Source organism: Phyllostomus hastatus, unplaced genomic scaffold (genome assembly GCF_019186645.2).
Source record: "Phyllostomus hastatus isolate PE091 unplaced genomic scaffold, TTU_PhHast_1.1 phas_contig_17, whole genome shotgun sequence".
Taxonomy (NCBI): Eukaryota; Metazoa; Chordata; class Mammalia; order Chiroptera; family Phyllostomidae; genus Phyllostomus; species Phyllostomus hastatus.
The window spans coordinates 46743344-46764408 of record NW_025333664.1 but is presented as its reverse complement, the minus strand read 5'-3'; the positions used below and the strand labels follow the sequence as shown (position 1 = coordinate 46764408).

The 21065-nt window shown below is 45.8% G+C and overlaps 1 protein-coding gene across 2 annotated transcripts in view; it reads left to right on the top strand.

The window, feature by feature from the left end:
* ABHD12 (abhydrolase domain containing 12, lysophospholipase) overlaps window positions 1-19617 on the top strand; it is an 83946-nt gene extending 64329 nt beyond the window's left edge. The window contains exons 4-13 of one of the 2 annotated variants that reach the window (XM_045832847.1): window positions 1392-1511; window positions 4753-4783; window positions 8302-8347; window positions 11503-11632; window positions 12961-12998; window positions 13530-13609; window positions 14342-14424; window positions 16761-16839; window positions 17934-18061; window positions 18960-19617. In XM_045832847.1, the coding sequence (XP_045688803.1) occupies window positions 1392-1511; window positions 4753-4783; window positions 8302-8347; window positions 11503-11632; window positions 12961-12998; window positions 13530-13609; window positions 14342-14424; window positions 16761-16839; window positions 17934-18061; window positions 18960-18999 (775 nt within the window). In that variant the 3' untranslated portion in view covers window positions 19000-19617. The other variant, XM_045832848.1, reaches the window with a different exon arrangement.
* The last annotated feature ends 1448 nt before the right edge of the window (window positions 19618-21065 follow it).

Here is a 21065-nt window from a genome sequence, read left to right as displayed (position 1 = left end):
CTTCCTAATTAATTTAAATAAGTTTTACAGAAAAACTTTATTAATTCAAATTTTCCCCAGTGATTAACAGTATATGACATGTTCTGAGTTAAGATTAACTGGAGCATTTCTTTGAAGGAGGATTTGGCCAGATAGACTGAGCTTCTGAAACCCTGGTCAGGTGTGGAATGAGATGACTGAGTGTCAGCTCACCCATGGAATGGAGCAGCCTTTGACACCTCCTCCAGCAGACATGGGTCTGCTCTCAGACAGCTTGAGAGCAGGCTTGGGAATGTGCTGTACATTACAAATGGTGCTTTAAGGGTGGCCAGGATTCTGGTGCAGCTCTTAAAGATTAGTGTTGCTGAATTAGCACATGTGACAACATGATACTATCTTAAGTACACTGAGTTAAATTGTGTACAGCTTAAGAATATGGTATGAGGGGATGTAGGAGACTATTCTGCATGGCATGGTCGCAGGAAGGACCCACGCCCACGGTGGATAGGTTCTCCCATGGGGACTCAGGCCTGCATTGTACCTAGGCCTCTTTGAGACTTGCTTTTTTGCTAAAACTCCCTCACCCTGAATTGAGGGAGCAAACATTTACTGCATATCATTAAAGTAACTTCCTAAAATCTATGCTAAACCTTCCAAGGACGAGTGTAACCAGTTCAACCACTTTTCCCTTTGCATTTGCAAATATCCTTCTTCTGTGATGTGATTAGCGACATCCTCTCCTTTGTTTTCTGTAAAAAGTAACCACCTAAAATGAACCTCTGCATAGTAAGTGAGGACCATCATGTAATATGCTCAGAAAAAGCAATAAAAGCTTGTCAAGGAAAAGGATCGGGGCACTCTTCCCTTGAGAGAGTGGCTGAGGTGCTCTGAGGCTTTTTCTCTTCTTGAAAGAGAAGCCATGCTGTCCCTTTTCCTCCACAGGATTCAGTAGTCCGTGTGAATTTCTCTAGTCTCATCCACAATGTGGCGGACCCCATGAGCCGGGGTCCACATCAAGGGGAAATGCTGCTGTTTAGCTAATATTTATTAAATGCCCATTCTGTGCTAGTCCCAGGTGATCTATCCAGGTGGCAACTTTCCTCACCGAGCTTCCAGTTCCTACTGGAGAAACAGTTGGCCCCACATCCCTGGTAACTGCTACCAGTGTGAGCCTCTGTGGCTCAACAGAGGTCCATTTACAAGTCAGGAAATCTCCAATTCAGCCATCAAAAGCTATCCCTGCACCTTGGAGTTCTGAGTTCAGTAGTTATTTATTCTAGTGACAGGGACAGTTGGCTTCTTCAGCCTACTGGTCCTCTGCTGTCTGCTCAGCTATGACTTGAGCTACACAGTTGTTCCTTCAACACTCATCACCATCTGATGATGCTGTTTCCCTCTGCTTCTGTTTCCAGGCACACTGTTCCCGCTCTCTGGTGGAAGACCGCTCAAGGGAAGGACCAGATGTGGTATGAAGATGCCTTGGCTTCTAGTTACCCTATAATCCTGTATCTGCACGGGAATGCAGGCACTCGGTGAGGAGAAGAGCCCATGTGTATGTCCTCCCTGTGGTGCTGGTGTAGTCGAGTTAATGACCCACTGCAAAGAGGGAGCGGGAACATAGGGGAACAGAAGAAAAGACAGAGTTCCTATGGGATTTGCCAGAACCAGGGAGTGGGGTCTAGGTGAAACTTACATGAAGTAGTGTTCCCACAGGCTCAGAACAAGGCAGGGCTGTGTGCCAAGTGGGCCCCAGACCCTGTTTCCTTGGGAACCGCCATGTTAATAAGATGTGGGAAATTCTGATCAGAAACCTTTTATCTATAGCTCACACTGACTGGGGTGGGATGGAGAAGGCTGCATTGCTGTCAGAGTGACACAGGTGCTCCAGATGTATCCTTCTTCCTAATGTAATTTAAAGAGCAAGCAGTCTGAGGGCCCTTGATTTAAGGAACAAGATTTCTCAGCAGGTGAGGAAGTGGTGGTCCCTCAGAGGGGTAAGGAGGGGTGGTATGACTCTTCAGGGCCCCAGCATGCCCTGAGGAAAGTTGCCTCATGTTCTATAGCAGCATCTGTCAGCCTGTATGAAGATAGCAGGTAGATTGGCACTTTCTTGCTGACAGGCATGCCCTGCTGGAGGAGGAGGAATACTTCCTAAAAAGGGCAGCAAGTGCTGAGAAGAAGTAGGGTCGGCATTGAAGGAGAGATAGCTGAAGACAGGGGAGTCCAGCACAGAGATCCCAGCTGAGTGTGAACAGACAGGCTCATCTTCCAAGGTGGCCCCACCATGCTGTTAGGTCCTGGTTACTTTCGTGAGTTCTCTGCCTCCAGCTGTAAGCCAGCAGTGCCAGTGCATCCTGCTGGGCCAGTGATGAAATACAACTGTCTGTGGCTGGTAAGCTCTTGTCCAGGTTTATCCCCAGTGTTTTTTCGAAAGTGACTTTGATGACATGTTCGCCAGACTATCTAGATTGGAGCTACCACCATCCTTGGTATTAAGGGGGCTTCTTCCACCCCATGTGGTCAGCCTTGCTCAGAAGAGTCTCTGTGGGAGAGCTGGCGGAGGGTGAAGAGAAGATGCATTTTCTGAACAAAGCATTGCCTGAAACCCCAGGAGAGTCACTGTTGCTGCAGCGGCCTAGGTCATGTGAGAGAGACAGCATGGAGCTGGCAAGAAGCAGGACCACTGCTTGGTGCCTTAGCCATGGTGGCAGGCTGGGGTAGGGGGTGGTCATTTTTATAGGAAGAACCTGCAAAGGGAACAATACACAGGCCTTTCTGGAAGGGAAAGCAGGCCCTTCCAGTGGGTGTCTGGACAGGGGACTATGCAGAGGATATGCAGGAAGTCCAGGAAGTGTGGCCCACAAGATGGTTTGTGAGCCAGGGGAATACAGGTACCTCCTTACTGAATCATGAACACACTTGGCTATTTGCTTTTATCCATGTCTGGGACAAGCTGTGGAGGGTTTCTCTTAGACATTTTAAAGAGCAAGTTGCTACAAACAGCTGTTCTGTAAATGAGAGAATTTTGTCATTTATTACATTAGTAAGTTTCAGTTAAGCATTGCCAATCACGTGGTAAATAAGACAATATCTGCCTATAATTTCAGGCTTAAAGGAATAGTATGAGTTTGAAAGGTTTGCTACTCCCTCCCACTGTCCCAAAAACTGCTATGTTGCAGATCTCTCCCACCCCTACTCTTTGACCACACCTGTGCCACTCCTTGAGCTTTAGACTCTCCTGGCTCCTGCCACCCTTATGTTATGCCATGAATCCTTCCTTTTGTTCAAGGTAGGGAATTTGGAAAATTTAGATAAGAGGCACCATGAACTCTTCCAAAGATAATGAAAAACATTGTGCAGTTTTTCCTTCTGGTTTGAAACTCATTTCTTTGTATTTTTATTTCTGCATTATATTGGTTTCCTCCCTCATCTCGTCCTTGTCTTTCCCAAGGACATGCCCTCCCCTACACCTACATACACATCCAAAATGGCCAAAACGCTTGTGATAAAAAAGGAAAACAGCCCTGGCTGGTGTGGTTCAGTGGATTGAGTGCCAGCCTGTGAAGTGAAGTGTCGCCAGTTCGATTCCCAGTTGGGGTACGTGCTTGGGTCAAAGGCCAGACCCACCCCAGTTGGAGGAGTACAGGAGGCAACCGATTGATGTATCGCTCACACTTTGGTGTTTCTCTCCCTCTCTTTCTTCCTCCCTTCTCCTTTCTCTAAATAAATAAGTAAAATCTTTTTTAGGAAAAGGAAAACAGCTGCAAAGTCTGGAGAAGGGTGAGCACTCCTGCCAACATGCTTTCCTGTCCTGAAGCAGCCTCCTTCCCACTATGGAGTCTGTCTGTCCACAGTAACAACTGACCAGCAATTGGAAAGAAAGTAGAAAGAGATAGGTGGTCCTTGGACAAAGAATACAGATGTGAAGTAGTTCAGATGTGTGATACCCTATTTTAGCCTCAGTAATAAAGTGCCCACAAAAACATTAATCTTTGGTGAGGAGCTGGGAGATAGCCATTCTCACATACTCTGGGTAAAAGGCAAGGGACCTCAGCAGTGTTTATCTGAAGGACTTAGCAGTGATTGTCAAGGTTATGATTGCACACCTTTGACTAGCATTTCCTTGTGTAGTAACAAGTCCCATATGTGGGGCACATATATGTGGAAGGACATCACAGGCTGTCTACAGCAGCAAAACTTAAGTCAGCAGCAGGTGGCAAAGAGCCAAATGACCATGAGATGAGCAAAGTGACCACCACTAAAAAGAGTGCACTGAGAGTAGGCTGTGATTTATTGAGTGAAAGTAAGAGACAGAGGTGTGTGTGGCAGATCCCTGTGGGTGTGTGTCTGTAAGTGAAGAAGTGCCTTTGTTCTGTCTATACTTGGTCCCTGGACACTAGCAAACTGAGAAAGAGGCTGGATTCTGAGGCAGGAATGTGAGGCTTGTTGTGTATACTCTTGTGTCTTCTGGGTTTTGTACCATACATATGCATTACCTAGTCAAAAATAAAAATGAGATAATAATTAACATATATCCCCAAAATACTGAGAGTATTCCTTGCTTGGCACAGTATTGCTAGCAAAAAACTTGGAGCCACTTAGGATATCCCAAGGAGGACGTCACCTTCCACCATCAATGCCCCCCACCCCTCCCCGTATGTTTTTGGGTACCAAGTCAGTAAAGACCCAAAAGCTCCAGTACTGACCCTGGGCCTGCCTCTTTAAGAACATGCATTAACACCTATTCTTGTTTCCTTCTCCCTGACATTTTAGAGGAGGTGACCACCGAGTGGAACTTTACAAGGTAGGTGAAGATGGCACAGTCTATGACAGAAAGAGTAATATCCACACAGTCTATGATGGGTTGAGCAGTGTCAACACAGTGTATGACTGAGGAAGTAGTGTCCAGGTGGTGTATAACAAGAACAGTGTCCACATGGTCTATAACAGAAGAAGCATTGCCCAGGTGTCGTCGTGTCTGTTCTTTCCAGGTGGCATGAACAGACGGGAGTCCCCTACTATTTTGGTTGTTAATCACGGTGGTCAGATAATTGTTTCTGTGGATGACTCCACCGCGGAGTGCTTCTTACAATGCTGCCTCCAAGGATAGTTTCTAAAATCACAATAAATGAACCTTGTGGATCTTATGATAGATATTGGCTGATTACATAAAAGCTGTTTAAACTTGTTTGTGTGTTACTCATATATAAAAGGAATGGTGAGGACAGAGTAGTTAAGGAGCTGTACTTTATTCCCAAGTTGTAGGCTCAGGAATTAGGCTAGCACAAAAGTTTCTCACCTTCATAGGGTGTTGGTTGCATTTAAATCAGATTTCAAGGACTTCCTGCCAAGATGGAGACATAGGTAGATACACTTTGCCTCCTCATACAACCAAAAGAACAACAATAACAAATTTAAAAACAAAAAATAATCAGAACTGCCAGAAAACCAAACTGTGTAGAAGTCTGACAACCAAGGAGTTAAAGAAAAAAACAGTCATCCAGACTGGGAGGAGGGGTGGAGACAGAAATCAGGGCTGAGAGACATGTGGCAAGGCAGCTGCTGGGGGACTGGGCAGTCCCACATTTGTGTGAAGATAACCAGGAAGAAAAATTGGGGAGTGAGACAGATGACGCAACCCAGGGTTCCAGCATGGGGAAATAAAGCCTCAAAACCTCTGACTGAAAAAAGCCTGTGGAGGTTGTGCTGGCGGGAGAAACTCCCAGCCTCACAGGAGTGTTTGTTGGAGAGACCCACAGGGTCCTAGGTGTACACAGGGCCCACCTACCTGGAAATCAGCACCAGAAGTGCCCAAATTGCTTGTGGGTAAATGGGGAAGTGACTGAAAGCCAGCCAGAACCCAGCAAGCAGCACTGTTCCCTCTCCTACCCCTCCCCTAAATACAGCGCCACAACCCAGCAATGTGGGTTGCTCTGCCCTGCTGAATAACTAAGGATCTGCCCCTTACAACATAACAGCTGCACCAAGGCAAAAAAGTATGGCCCTAGGGAAAGAACAGATCAAAGTTCCCAAAATAGAACTAAGCAATGAAGAGATGGCCAACCTATCAGAGGCAGAGTTCAAAACACTGGTAATCGGTGCTCACTGAAATGGTTGAGTATGGTCACAAAATAGAGGAAAAAGTGAAGGCTATGTAAAGTGAAATAAAGAAAAACATACAGGGAACCAACAGTAAAGGGAAGGAAACTGGGACTCAATGATCTGGAGCAGAAGAAAGCAATAAACATTCAACTGGAACAGAGTGAAGAAACAAGAACTCAAAAAAAGAAAAAAATGAAGAGAGGCTTAGGAACCTTTGGGACAACTTTAAACATTCCAACATCTACATCATAGGGGTGCCAGAAGGAGAAGAGGAAGAGCAAGAAATTGAAAATCACTTGAAAAAAAATGAAGGAAAACTTCCCCAGACTGGCAAAGGAAATAGACTTCCAGGAAGTCCAGGAAGTTCAGACAGTCCCAAAGAAGTTGGACCCAAGGAAACACACACAATGGCACATCATAATCACATTACCCAAGATTAAAGATAAGGAGAGAATCTTAAAAGCAGCAAGAGAAAAGGAGACAGTTACCTACAAAGGAGTTCCCATAAGACAATCAGCTGATTTCTCAAAAGAAACCTTAAAGGCAAAAAAGGGGCTGGAAAGAAGTATTCCAAGTCATGAAAGGCAAGGACCCACATCCAAGATTGCTCTATCTAGCAAAGCTTTCATTTAGAATGGAAGGGCAGATAAAGTGCTTCTCAGATAAGGTCAAGTTAAAGGAGTTCATCATCACCAAGCTCTTACTATATGAACTGCTAAAGGAACTTATCTAAGAAAAAGAAGATGATCTAAACTATGAACAGTAAAATGACAACAAACTCACAACTACCAACAACTGAACCTGAAAAAAACAAAGCAAACAGCTAGAACAGGAACAGTATCACAGAAATGAAGATCACATGGGGGGTTATCAAGTAGGGAGGGGAGAGAATGGGGGAAAAGGTACAGGGAATAAGAAGCATAAATGATAGGTAGAAAGTAGATAGGGTTAAGAAATAGTATGGGAAATGGAGAAACCAAAGAATTATATGTATGACCCATGGACATGAATTAAGGTTGTGGGGAGTGCTGGTGGGGAGAGGGGTGGTGCAGGTCAGAGTGGAATAGAGGGGAGAAAAAAATGGGACATAATCAGTAAAATATATTTTTAAAAAATAAAAATGAATACAAATAAAACCATAAAACACAGGTTAAAGAAAAAATTAGATGCCAGGCTCATTGAGTGGGAGCCTAGCTGGTCTTTCCACACAAAGGGGGCTGTTGCAAGCAGGCATGTAGACCTTGCCTTCTACTTGGTCTTCATCTTCATCAGCTGTTTGTGTCTAGGAGCCTGAAATGTGCAGTTGTTACCAGTGTCCAGTGGCACTATGCCTATCTTTCTCACCCTCTGAGACATGTATCTGCATTTGCTGCAAGGCAGAAAGAGACATAAGCACATGTGTGGGAACATATGTACTATTTGGACACTGCTTTGTCCATCATACTGGGGCTACTGCTCTGGGCTGTGGAGCATTTGTTTCCTTGTATGGATTAGACCAAGTCAGGAAAGGGGAATGCTTGGAAAACTGTGGGTCCCATTTTGAAGTTTCTGTTCATAGAATGGTTCACACCAGGAACAGGTGTGACTCTGGAGAGGGTAGGATCTGCAGGAGGTTGGGAGCTAGAAGGATGCAGTGGAGCAGCCTAAGGAGAAAGGAGCAAAGGCAGGGTAGTGACTTGGTGTCTGGCAGTTTCCACATAACTTTAGGCACACCCTAACTACCTTGGTGAGTGGGGGTAGGGGAGGAAGGAGGCTGTAAGTAGGGATCTAATGAGAGAAATCACCTAGTCTAGATGTTGTGGGGTTTTTTTTAATAACAGAAAAGATTCAGTGAAAGCTTAAAATCTGAAATATGCTAGGTCCTAGCAGTACCTCCTTCTGGGTTGATGGGTTGTCAGAGCCCCCCCCCCCACATCTGCCCAAGAGGGGATTATCTGTGAGCCCCTGAATGCAGAGGTGCCAGTGTGGCTCTGAGCCAAGAGGGAGGCTTTTTTTCCTCATGTTGCTGAGGGTGGAGGGCATCAGTGTATCCAGTAGCAGCAGTTGGCACTGGGTTTTATAAGATCACACTGGGAATGGGGCAACACGATTACAAATCTTTATTAAGTTTTCCCTGTGTGTAGAGCATACAGAAATCAAGATGGATTTAGTTAGTGGCAAGTTGCCCTCTGTCCAAGATGTGTGGATTTTTTGCCCAGATGTTTATTTTTCACTTTACAGGTGCTGAGTTCCCTTGGTTACCATGTGGTCACCTTTGACTACAGAGGTGAGGGTTCTTTTGAAATTATATCTCCTGGCCCTCCCACTTCCTCCAGTTAATGTTTGATATGCAGGCATCACTTTGAGAGGCTCAGACATATCTAGCAGGTTTCTGACCTGTGGTAACTGTGTTAAGGCAGTAGATGGGGACAAGTTCTTCAATGAGTGTCCTGAGTACAGATGCCAGGGATGTCCCTCTTGTAGGGAGGCACTGGCACTTGGAACCCCAGCCAGTGTGTGTCCTCTGAGCAACTAGAAGATTCTGTCATTTTTCTTTATTGGACTCAGACTTTCTCTGCAGCTGGACATCATACAAATTTTATGCTCAGGGGAGCTTGTCTTGTTGACATTAGAAAAAGAACTGTTTAAGAGAGAAGATTGTTTTTCTTTTTTAAAGATTTTATTTATTTATGTTTGGAGAGGGAAGGGAGGGAGATAGAGAGAGAGAGAGAAACATCAATGTGCGGTTGCTGGGGGTTATGGCCTGCAACCCAGGACTGTACCCTGGCTGGGAATCAAACCTGCGACACTTTGTCAATCCACTGAGCTACGCCAGCCAGGGCAAGAGAGAAGATTCTTATTTTTGCCTCCTGGGTATTTCTTCTTTCTTGAATGAATCAGAGGGCTTATCACTGAAGAGATCAAGAACCCACAGTTTGATGTAAGCTAAGAACATTCTACCTCAATGAACCAGGAAAATACTTTGTATTAATGGCAGCTGTGTGAGAAGTATATGCATTCCCAGTCCTCAGTTGGAGAGAGCAAATAGCTGAAGGCTGCTTGCTGGCTTACCTTGACCTTGGAGATCATTGTCCATATCCTCACACCTAGGATATGGGTATTATGTTAGTTTCTTCTTGTTGCTGTAACAAATTACCACAAACTTAATGTTGTAAAATAGCACAAATTTATTATTTTACAGTTCTGGAGGTCCGAAGTCCAAAATCTTTAGCCTCTAGGCTAAAATCAAGGTGCTAACAAGGCTGGTTCCATCAGAAAGTTCTGTGGGAAAATCTGGTTTCTTGCCTTCTCCAGCTTCTCAATGCTGCCCTTATTCCTTGACTATTGGCCCCTTACATCTGCATTAGTCTGACCCTGACTTTTGTCTTTCTCTTTCATTATAAAAACCCTTGAAATTACTTTTGGCCCACACTGATAAGCCAGATTACTCTTTCATCTCAAGGTGTGCTGATTAGCAGTCTCAGTACTCACGCAACAACCTAATTTCCCTTTCTCTTTCCTGACCACTTCAGCACAGTGGACTGGCCCTGCCCTAGCACAGTCTGGGACCTTTCAAGTGTCAGGTGACCTCCAGGTTCTTGACTTGGGCAGAAAAATGTCGAAATATGAGGCAGGTGAAAGTGAGAGTAAGTTTATTAAAGCTTGTGGCAGTGAAGCAAAGGAAGAGCCCATGGAGACAGATTCAAGGGGTGAACCAGAGATGAGCTGCCTGGGTACAAGTCTCATTGGGACTCTTAGAGCCTAAGATAGAAGCAAAGTTCATGCCTGAGGAAAGGGGGGCACAGGCATGCTCAAAGAAGAAAGTGCACTGGTGTTCTTTATTTTTTATAGGCCAGAATTTTAGGGGAGGTCCCAGGGGATGAACTCAACAGAATATTCATTAGATTTCAGGGTTTGTCATTTAGTATGCTGATATATTAAAGTGAGTGTATACTGGGGCGTGAGTGGTTTTCTGGTTAGTTGTACCTTTATCTTGGATTAGTCTGGCTCTACCTTTTTTTTTTAAATCCAGTTCCCAAAGGTAATTTAAAACCACCTTCTCTTGGATTTCTTTGGTTAGGAAGGATATTCTTGTGATTTACCAACTGGCTGTTAATTGCTGAGCTGTTTTACCATTTGTTGAGCCATTTTGTTTCAGTTTCCTCATTCCACTTGGCAGAAAATTTTCCTAGTTTCTTATTAACCTGCCTCACTTCCATATAACATATTCACAGGTTCTAAGATAAGGATATAGACTTCATTGGGGGCCATTATTCTATCTACCACAAGAGTTGTGCTTTCATGGAGGATTATTCCATCAGGTTGAACGTTCTAGGTTGGGAAAAACTCTGAAATGAGTATCTAAAAAGTGGTTCACCCATTCATCCTTTTCTCCATGCTAAATAGGGTTTTCTGTTCCTGCTCTACTCTGTATCCCTCAGGATAATGAGAAGGGGCAGTTTTTTTCCTTCTTTACCCCACTGTGCTTCTACCAAAAAATGGTATCTAGTATAGTATTTTCTCTTAGCAGTTCTTAAGAGTTTCTTCATTTTTAAGCCCTGCAGGAGAGAAAGTTCTGCTTCAAAGTGGCTCTCCCTGTCCCTGTCACTCTGTCTCCCTATCTTTTTGTTCCTGCCTGTCCCTGTGTCCCTGCCTCTAACTTGTGCCCTGAGATTCTCAGTCTGGCCTTGTCCCTTACATGACTTCTTCCCTAATGTGGTGTCTTGGACATCCAGGGAGGTGCCTTATTGTGCTCATTTACTCTGGGTTTTTGCTTATGCAGCAGAACCTGTTCTTTCTGAAGTTATGGTACTTTCAGATCAGTTGATGATGACTCACTGCTGAGCTAGTGGAAATGACACCTGACCTTTCCTGGAGACTGGTTGGAACAACCCTTGGGAAGAACCCAGAATGGGGGCAGATGTCTTTGGCTTTTCTGTTTTGCAAACAAATGCTTAGAGCCCTTGCCTCCCTGGGTCAGAGTTGCCTGGAGCCTGGAATTCCCCTTACCCACCCTGTTACACTGTGTCCCAGAGCCTTGCCTCGGAACTCCCTTGCCTATTCATACTAGGGTCAAAGTTAGGCCATAGAGTCTGGATTGGGCTCTGGGGCCCCTGGGCAGGCTGATCTCTCATTGGCCTCTTATCTTGGGCCAGCCATCAGCAAGCCCCTTATTGGGGAGGCTGATGTCCTGGCAGGACCACCTCCTGCACTGCTACTCATCAGGGCTCAAACAAGAGTGTGTGACAGCCTTTGAGTAAGTAGGTAGAAGTAGGACCAGGCTTGTCAGGACACCCTGTGTGTGGAGCTGTAGATGGTGACTGTGGTGACTTGTATTGCCCCTAATGGTCTAAGCCTATTAAGAAAGAGAGGGTGGGCCTATCCCTTGAGAGGTTCAGTGAATGGGGCTTGACTTTCTCCTCTTCTGTTTCTCTCACCCAGGTTGGGGTGACTCAATAGGCACACCATCAGAGCGGGGCATGACCTATGACGCACTCCATGTTTTTGATTGGATCAAAGCAAGAAGTGGAGACAACCCCGTGTATATTTGGGGCCACTCCCTAGGCACTGGGTAAGAGTTCCCAGCATGGTGTAGCCTTTAGGGGAGCAGGTCTTCATGAAGTGACTTTCCAGCCTGGGTTCCCCGAGTATGCCCTGGGTGCCTGCAGATCCTTTGGCAACATTAATTCCAGTAGGCCTTGTCTCTTGTCCAATGTGGGGCAGGAGACAAAGTGCTATAAGAGACCACAGGGTTTGAACTACTTTAACTCCTCAACCCAAGAAATGACTCAAGACACACATAGGCAGTTGTGAGGTGGTATCCCTCTCCACAATGAAGACAGGCAGACTCTCCTCAGTCTGAGGTTGTGCTCTCGGGGAAAAGACCAGAGCAGAACAGATGGAGTTCAAGTTCCAAATGTACCTGGGCTTCACATCCCATTTTTGGACTAGGTGTGCTGCCAGCAAGCCCCAGTGCTGTGGCTCTGATCACTGAAAACCAGAGACATTTATAACAACCGGGCTACATAGCACATATTTGGCTTACCACAGAACTTGCAGAAGGCAGCACTGCCAAGACAGGAAGCAGTTTAATATCTATTTGGTGTCACCTAAATAGCTGATATGAGGTCCACAGTGTTTCTAAAAAGAGCCACTGATATGAGTGCCCAGAGGTCCAAGACCTTCATCAGCCTTGCCTTCTGCTGCCTTTCATTCAAGTTCAGTGGCTGCAGTCCCTTTCTCCAGTTGCTGTTTACCTTGGATAGCATGCTGCCATTGATATGTTTGCTACTGAAGTGATCACACAGCATATTGCAGTTGCGCCAGGGCCTGCAGGCTGGGCATTGTCTGGGACAGGGTTTCCTAGCTTGTTATTGTGGGGAAAATAACCCGTGTGCCCTCAAAGATGTGGCCTGTGAGGAGAAAAGGCCATCCTGCCATGACTGTCAGCACAGGACCTGCCCAGTATAGGTCTGAGACTGCAAGACCCCCCCCCAGAACTGTGCAGGTAGACTGTACCCTCCTCTCAGCTGATGGGGTAACTGTGGTCCCCACTGTCCCTTTGTGTCAGCAGCCCACACTCCAACCAAGTATGAGCTGAGGGGCAGTGTTGTACAGCCTGAAGGAGGCTGTTCCTGCAGAACACGCCTTGGGGGCTTGAAGGGTGGCTGTTATCACCTTCTTTGTCAGAGGGGGTCATCTTTGTTAGATGGGTTGCCTGATGACTGGAGCAGCTGGGCCCACCCACAGTCCTGGAGCATTTTACTCTCCCCACCCCCTTTCCTACAACCCTACTAATAGCTTCTCAGATCCCATGGCTTCTCTGTCACTTTCTAGTATTGGAACAGTCTCATGTAAAAGAGCTTTTGTCAAAATTCAACTTATTTTTTCCTTTTTTAGAGTGGCAACAAATCTGGTGCGGCGCCTCTGTGAGCGAGGTAGGGGTTCATGTGGCATGTGGGTCCTGGTGTGTGGGCACAGGCTCCTAATGCTCTCAGGGCAGGCAGAGTTTGAGGAGCTGGCTACATTCCAGGCTATGTTGTGAGTTCTTGTAAAGTGGTGCGTGTGGGCAAGCAACACAGCGATCATGCCCAGTGTCCTCACGGACCCCCTTGAAGGTATTGAGGCCAGTACCTGGGCAGATCCTCAGCTGACCTAAGTCTGTGTTCCCCCATGGATTCTTGAGCAGCTGGTGCAGCCTCACCAGTGGCTGGGCTCCAAGTAAGCAGCTTTAGCAGATCTGGATCTCGAAAGCAACCCAGAGGACCTGAAGGTCCCCTGCATGGGTGTTTCTGTCATGCCAATCATGTGGGAAGGCCTGGAATCTGCTGGCCAGGCTGGCACTCCAGGTTCCACTGTTTTTGGTGGGGAGGCATTCCTCCCACAGATCCTCCATCAGGCCATAGAGCTTGTGTTTTGTCTGGGCTTCTTGCCTACCTCATAGTTCTCTCTTTGTTTTACTTATCTAGAAACACCTCCAGAGGCTCTTATATTGGAATCTCCATTCACTAATATCCGTGAAGAAGCAAAGAGCCATCCATTCTCAGTGGCAAGTATAAATCTTGTTAAAAATGGACTTATTTCAAAATAAAATTTTAAAAAATTGACTTATTTCATTATTAAAATTACTATAAAATTACAGTAAAAAGTATTATAATATGTATTATACTACTAGTATATATACTAGTATAGTATATACTACTAGTATATACTAGTATATAAAAGTATATACTAATATACTAGTATATTAGTACAGCTCCAGGCTGGGAGCTGTTTATCCAGGGGTGAGCTGGTGAATCCCTCATTTTCCATCCCCACAGACATCCCCTCAGCAGCCAGGCTGTCACAGTTGTATCTCGGGGTGATACCTGGCCCAGAAGGGCTCTTCTGCAGTCCTCCTCCATTCCACTGCTTCCTACCTGGCTCTGTTTTTTGGAGTGGCTGTGTCAGCCCACCACCTGACCTCCTGCTGCTCTGTTGTAGATCAAGAGTTCTCTTCAGTCGTACTTCTTTGGTATTGCTTTTTCTTCCAAGCTCTATGGGCCCCTATTCTTCTTGGTGTGGCAACTCTGCTTGCAGGCAGCCCTTGCCACAGTCAGCCTAGGATCCTCTTGAGCAGGGAGTCTGTGGTCAGGGCACAGAGGGACAGTGGCTGCAGGTCAGTTTTTTAAGAAGCAGGTGTATACCCTGGGCACTCAGCACCCTCTGAACTCTTGACCTTGGCCTTCCGTGTGCATATTTTAATTGACACTTCTACACATTGTTTCTATGTCTCCTTCAGATATATCGATACTTCCCTGGGTTTGACTGGTTCTTCCTTGATCCCATTACAAGCAGTGGAATTAAATTTGCAAATGATGAAAAGTGAGTACTATGGTAGAGCATCTAATATTTTAATTTTGTAAAACACTGAGAACTCCCAGGATAAGCCTGTTCAGTCACATTAACCAAATAGGATAGAATACTGAAGACTACAACTCTTCTTTAACCAATGTATCTTATAGAGGGAAAGTAGATAAGAGAGCTGCAGCTGAGAGAAAAAGGATATGGAAAGACTAAAAGTATTTTGTCCACATGTTTTTATTCTTTTTAATCCTCGTTGAGGATATTTTCATTGATTTGAGACACACACACACACACACACACACACACACACACTGATGTGAGAGAGAAACATCAATCAGTTGCCTCTCATACACACCCTGACCTAGGAGGGAACCCACAACCTAGGTATGTGCCCTGACCAGGACTCGAACCTGCAACCTTTTGGTGCATGGGATAATGCTTCAACCAACTGAGCAACATGGCCAGTGCTGTCGATATGGTTTTTATCTGAAAATCATTTGGCAAAACCAGAATTCCTGAATAGGTAGGTATTAAAGCAGTAATAGTAACTTATTCAAAAAATGACATCCTCAGTCATTTGACTAATGTTGGTTATGAAAAGATGTGGTGATTATCAAAAATATCTATTACATACGCCAAAAAAGGAAATATTCTGGTTAACAACTCATTCTTTGAACAATGTTCATATTCTGTTCACATTGTCCTTGTGATATCTTTATTTCATGTGTTTTAATTTTTTTGAAAAAGGAAAGGAAAAAACCCTTACCTAAATATTCAGTTAATATTTAAAAATCTACATTTTGAAACAGAATGTAGAAAAACAGTATTTTTCCCATCAATTATATTTTGGTTCTAAAAATAGAACAAACTAATATTTGAGCAAATATAAGCAAAATAGCTGCTTATTTGTAAATATTACTGTTTTAGAACTTAAATGAGAATAACCTGAATAAACTGGATTCCTTCTAAACAGCAGCAATGAGTGCTGCTATCCCCACAAACCACCTTTGGCCTTGTCCCCAAGCTGAATGGTAGCAGTGGTGGGGTCCAGTAGCACTTTACCACCATGTGGCTAAGCCTCACCCACTGGGATTCAGGAGCCCCTTCTTGGTGGGCAGGTCTGTTACCAAATACTTGCCAACGTGAAGAATATGAGTTAAGCTTCTCCCAGAGCAGGTAAAGGTAAGACAAACTGACTACAGTGGAAATCTGAAATGTAGACAGTTCAAAGTTTGACTCAAACACTGGAAACACTCCACCCTAGAAGCAGAATAAGGTGACAGTGTTTGTGCTTGCGCACTACTAGCAAAAATGCAGACTGTGAGATTAGCTGGGGATCTCTGGGGTGATGAGTCCCTTCTCCCAGATTCCTCTGCCAGGTGCCAGGTTTACCCCAGCACTGCCTTCATGGAGCCATCAGATCAGTATGGAATTGGGTGGGAGCCTCATCCACCAGCTCACTTAGAGACCTCAGTGAGGCAGCCAGAAGACACTCTGCTTATTGTGTGGTTTGTTGAAGGGTTTGGATTGAGTGAACCTATTGAAAATGTTAATTTACTGGTAAACATTCAAGAGTGACTTTAAATGTTATTTACACCAAAGATAAATTAGAGGGTATAGATGTTTTTACCAACACATTACTAGTAACATTCATTTGAAGTAAGTTTCTTGGGCCAACTAAAATATTCAGTTTGTAAATATTGTTTTGACATTTGTTTATTTTTTTTAATTTTAATTGTTGTTCAAGAACAGTTTTCTGCCTTTTACTCCCATCCCAGCCCAAGCCCCCAGCCCTCCCCACCTCCTTCCCATTTCTGCCCCCCCACCTTGTTTTTGTCCATGTGTCCTTTATATTTACTTGTTCCTGTAAAACCTTCCCCTTTTCCCCTGAAATTCCCTCCCCTCTCCCCTTTGATCACTGTCAGCCTATTCTCTATTTCAATGTCTTTGGTTATATTTTGCTTGTTTGTTGTTTAGGTTCCTGTTAAAGGTGAGATCATATGGTATTTGTCTTTCATTGCCTGGCTTATTTCACTTAGCATAATGCTTTCCAGTTCCATCCATTCTACTCACAAAAGTAATTATTTTCAATTTTCAGAAAATATTGGGGGCCAGATTTGGTGAATGAATTGATCTCTAGATTTGATTGACACCTGTCACTTAAAATAGATGTTGATAGAAACTACAGGGAAATCAACTTTTAATTCTCTAATAAAAAGAAGCCCAGCAGAATTAAAGATGATAAGCCATGGAAACTCCCTAAACCCAGGTCCCTGCCAAGGGCAAGGCCAGGATGTCAGGAAAACCCAGCCATATCCTTGGGGTCTTGATCTAGTTTTTTCTCCTCTCTACAGTGTGAAGCACATTTCCTGCTCCCTGCTCATCCTGCATGCTGAAGATGATCCAGTTGTGCCCTTCCAGCTTGGCAGAAAGGTGGGTGTCAGTGCAGTGACTGGTGCAGAGGACATCTAGCAGACCCATGTTCAGGCTGGACTGGGCATAGGCAGATGTACAGGAGGCACCTGCTGTTAGCAGGGCTATGGTGGGGGCCAGCCAGACAGCCAATGCTGTCTATAAGAGGAGATATGAAAAATAAGCAAATGTCTCCCAGGTCCTGGTTACAGGGTCCTGGCCCGACAGAGACTTGACTATAAGAAACTCAGCTGGGAGAGCTCTCCAGTTATTGGTGGGAGGATAGGATCCCTGGATGGCAGGATCCTCCAGCCCCAATTCAGGAGTCCCAGTCAGTAGTGTTGACATAGAACCTCTCATTTCTTCTTTTACCTTTGGGATTGGGCACCATCAGAGAAGTACCATCTCATTGTGGGGCTCCGTGTTTGCTTTTGCAGAATTTGCTTTGCCTTTGGTGCTAGGAAGCAGAATTAGATTTGTAGATGAGCGTGGGGTGTGGGATATAGCACCATCTGGCCATGGTGATGATGAGGATGAGGGGCAGGGACAGCCTAGAAGTGATACCTAGGCTAGTTCCGCCTCTAAACAGGCCTGAGGTATAAGTGAATCTACCAGCACCAGGTTTCTTTCCTCCAGCGAATCTGAGTACACAGCCTGGCAGTCCCAGAGGTGGGAGGAGGGAAGAGCTGAACCAGCTTGTTGACTGACCTTGACCCCGGGCACACAGTACAGCCTGAGGTACCTGACCCATCTCAGTCCCCCAGGACTGCTACAGGCTCTTAGGCCACCACACCATCCCATAGCATGTGGCTCTTTCTGTGGTGGTAGCTCATTCACCTCACTGCCCCCTAAAGAAGAGGGATAATCTGAGAACAAGCTGTGGGAACAGATAAGGTCTTAAATAGCAAGCCAATGGGCCGAGCCTAGGCTGGGCTCCTGCCAGTACCCCAACCCCAGCCATAGCAGGTTGCAGGGCATCAGTGCTGTTTCAGTGGGGCATGGGCTGCTCTGCAGAGGTAGCAGCCACTGATGGGCCTCTGTTGAAGGGGAGGCCACCAAGCAGGTCACCCACAGGACCACCATCTCTGAGCACTGACTGATTTCTCCTTCCCCAGCTCTACAACATTGCCGCACCATCTCGAAGCTTCCGAGACTTCAAAGTTCAGTTTATCCCCTTTCACTCAGACCTTGGCTATAGGCACAAGTACATCTACAAGAGTCCTGAACTTCCTCGGATACTGAGGTAAGGTGTTCACTTCTCACCAGGAATGTTGCCTGGGTGGTAACAGCTGAGGCCAGAGGTATATAGCAGGCTCATCTGCTAAAGTTGCCTCAGTGGGGTTCAAGAGTCATCATGATTTAATAGTCTTTTATTGCTACTGAGAGGGGCTAAGAATGTTTATTGCCTCTCCCTCCTGGACTATTTCCATGATCTCCCCATGGTGTAAGTTGTGCAAGCCCACACAGATACTACACACAGCAGTTCACCCAGCACACAGATGTCAATGTATAGGAGCTCCCCTACCCACATGCTCCCTAACTTTTGTGCATCAGGCCTCACTCCTTTTCCACATACCTATCAGGTCCTTTCCCACTCATAAGCAGCTCACAGGCATTCTGGCCTGGGCCAGCTCCTCATAGTTTGTTCCTAGACTATGATTTCACCTCCCTGGGGTTTCTGAGCCTGGGGGTGCTCATATTGCCCCCAGCAGCTTTCATCCCATGCATAATTCTACTTCATACTTCAGGTCTCCTCAGGCTGCCCTGTAAGTTCCAGAGGGAAAGCGATGTTTCTGTAGGACTTTGCCATTACCTGCCACATGGGCCTGGGTTGTTGAGAGGGGACAATGAGCTTAAAAAGTATGGGTTTGTTCTGAGGTTGTAAATTTTCCCATCAGAAAAGAAATATATTACAGAAAACTTAGATTAGAGTATAGCTCTAAAGTTGAATAAAGAAGAGCAGCTCCTAACCTGGTCTTTCTTTGTGTGTGTCAGGATTTGACTGTGCAGTATCGTTGGTGCCCTGCTTATTGTCCTCCAGGCTTTTTCTTCTCCTCCTCCTCATACCGGTTGTGTAAGGATTAGGGGAGGTGGATCTCTCGTTTGGGCTCGGATTTGGCTGATGGTATCCTCTGGTCTAGGGAATTCCTGGGGAAGTCTGAACCTGAGCTCCAGCACTGAGCTCACTGCTTGAAGGAGCATGAAGACCTCTGCCCTCCTCCCTGTTCCTCTGATCAACCCAGCACCCTGGAGCCCAGGTACAGGGTCTACAATGCCCCTGAAGAGAGGACTCCGATGCCAGCTAGGACAGGTAGAAGAGGCCCCAGCAGACTGGTCACCAGGAGCATGGATTTTTGTGGAAAATGTGAGTGGCAGGCATACGGTCCTCTCTTCTTGCTGCCGTACAACCTGAGCTCTTGTTGAAAAGACTGACACAGCAAGCTAGCCACCGGCTGGTCAATCCCATACTTGCTGAGCTGGGTGTGGAGAACAGAGCAGGAGGCATAAACTCCTGAGACCAAACTGAGCTTTCTAAGACCATCCACAAGAATGTGGGGAGACTCGGGTTCTTCTCTTTCTTCCCAGCACATGCAGAATGGACTCTAATGGTTCCATCATCCCCTTCTGCCCTGTACACCCCATATGCCTTCTCCCTGCCTCCCTAGGCAGACCCTACCACACAGTGGCGGGGGGGGGGAGGGTGTACCTATGATCTGTACTTCTTCTGCTTTCTGCCCACCTGTTTGCCTAACCTGGCCCTAGGCTGAGCATTTATTTAATAAAACCCTGGTGGTGGTCTGTGTGTTGCCTTCTCAATGCTGCCCCCAACCCCAGGCCACATGGGCTGAGGGGCGACTGTAAAGTGGAGCATGAGGGCCCTTCTTTCTTCTCCTTCCAGGGAGGGGCCTTCTCCAGATGTAGTAGATAGCATTTGCCTGAAATACAGGCCTATATAGGTGACCCTTTCAACCTCATGCTTTAGCAAGTTTATTGGATGTGGCTGTGTCAACGGACAGGTGTTGGGGTTTTACCACAGGCCCTAGATAAGTCCCTGACTACTGAAAGGACAAGCTGCTGGAGTGCAGGGACTTGGGTTCTGGCCCATGAGCATCTCCTCATTTACCCAACTGGTGGTGGCTCTTGTGTTGTTTGGCTTTTTGTCAAACCAGCTTCTCCCCTCCCCTTTTACTGATGACCTCTCAGAGAACCATGACTTAATAAGAATGGGGCCCTGAGTTGCCCCCACATGGGACTTTCCTGACCCTGCTGTTCAGGTATAAGAGTGTGTTCCAGCTCAGACGGTATAAGCCCACCTGAGATGAAGCCTCTCCAGATGGCTGGACCTCTCCCCAAGGTACTAAGTCTTGCCTGCCTGCCTGTTCTCCAAAGCATTGTGGCTGGTGTTAGCATCTGGGGTTTGCTGAGTGCTCAGAGGCTAAAGCAGGTTACCTTTCTGAGGCACCTTAGAGCTGCCTGTGGCAATTTTCATGTCTGGGAAATGCATACCTTTCTTAACTGGGGTTGACCTGAAGTCTGTATGTTTCAGGAGAGCACTGCCTGTAAAACACCACTATATGTCAGAGCTGGCATACATAAGCCCAGCCCAAGAGTGTCTTTCTGTGCAACGGCTCTGTGTTAGAGGCTCTTGAGAACCACTAAAACACCATGTGCCCCTCAGCTGGACAGCCCTTCATGATTGGCTTGCCCTTCTGGCTTTGTTACCTAAGTTCATTGTCAAGTCCTCAGCTCTTCTCAGCCAAGGAAGTGGGTGTGATCTGCTCATATTGTGAGACCTGCCTGTTCTGCCTGGCCTCTTCATCTTTTTGTTTGTTTGTTTTAAATTTTTTGTTTACGAGCTGCCTCAGATACTTTTTTCAGGGAAATGATATAGTATACAAAATAAAAATATAAGCTGTTAAGTGTTTTTATAGCTGGCTGACAGGCCAACTGAAGATGAGGAAGCACAAAAAGTGGGCAAGCAGGCAGCTGCTGGGCCATCATCTCAATTAGGTCCAAAGAGCCCTGATGGCTTCTTAGCATAGTACCTTGGTCCAAGCAACTAAGCTTAAACTGTGGGTAAGGACTGGACCCTTGGATTATAAAATCAATGTATGGTCAGGACCAGTCCTTTAAAAAAAAAGGCAGAGATGGCAATGTACATAGCTGTTAACTGCAGTTACATGCATATGTCCTGGGAGCCATAGGACAGTGACAGGCCATGTATATTCCCAGGGTACAGCTCAGCG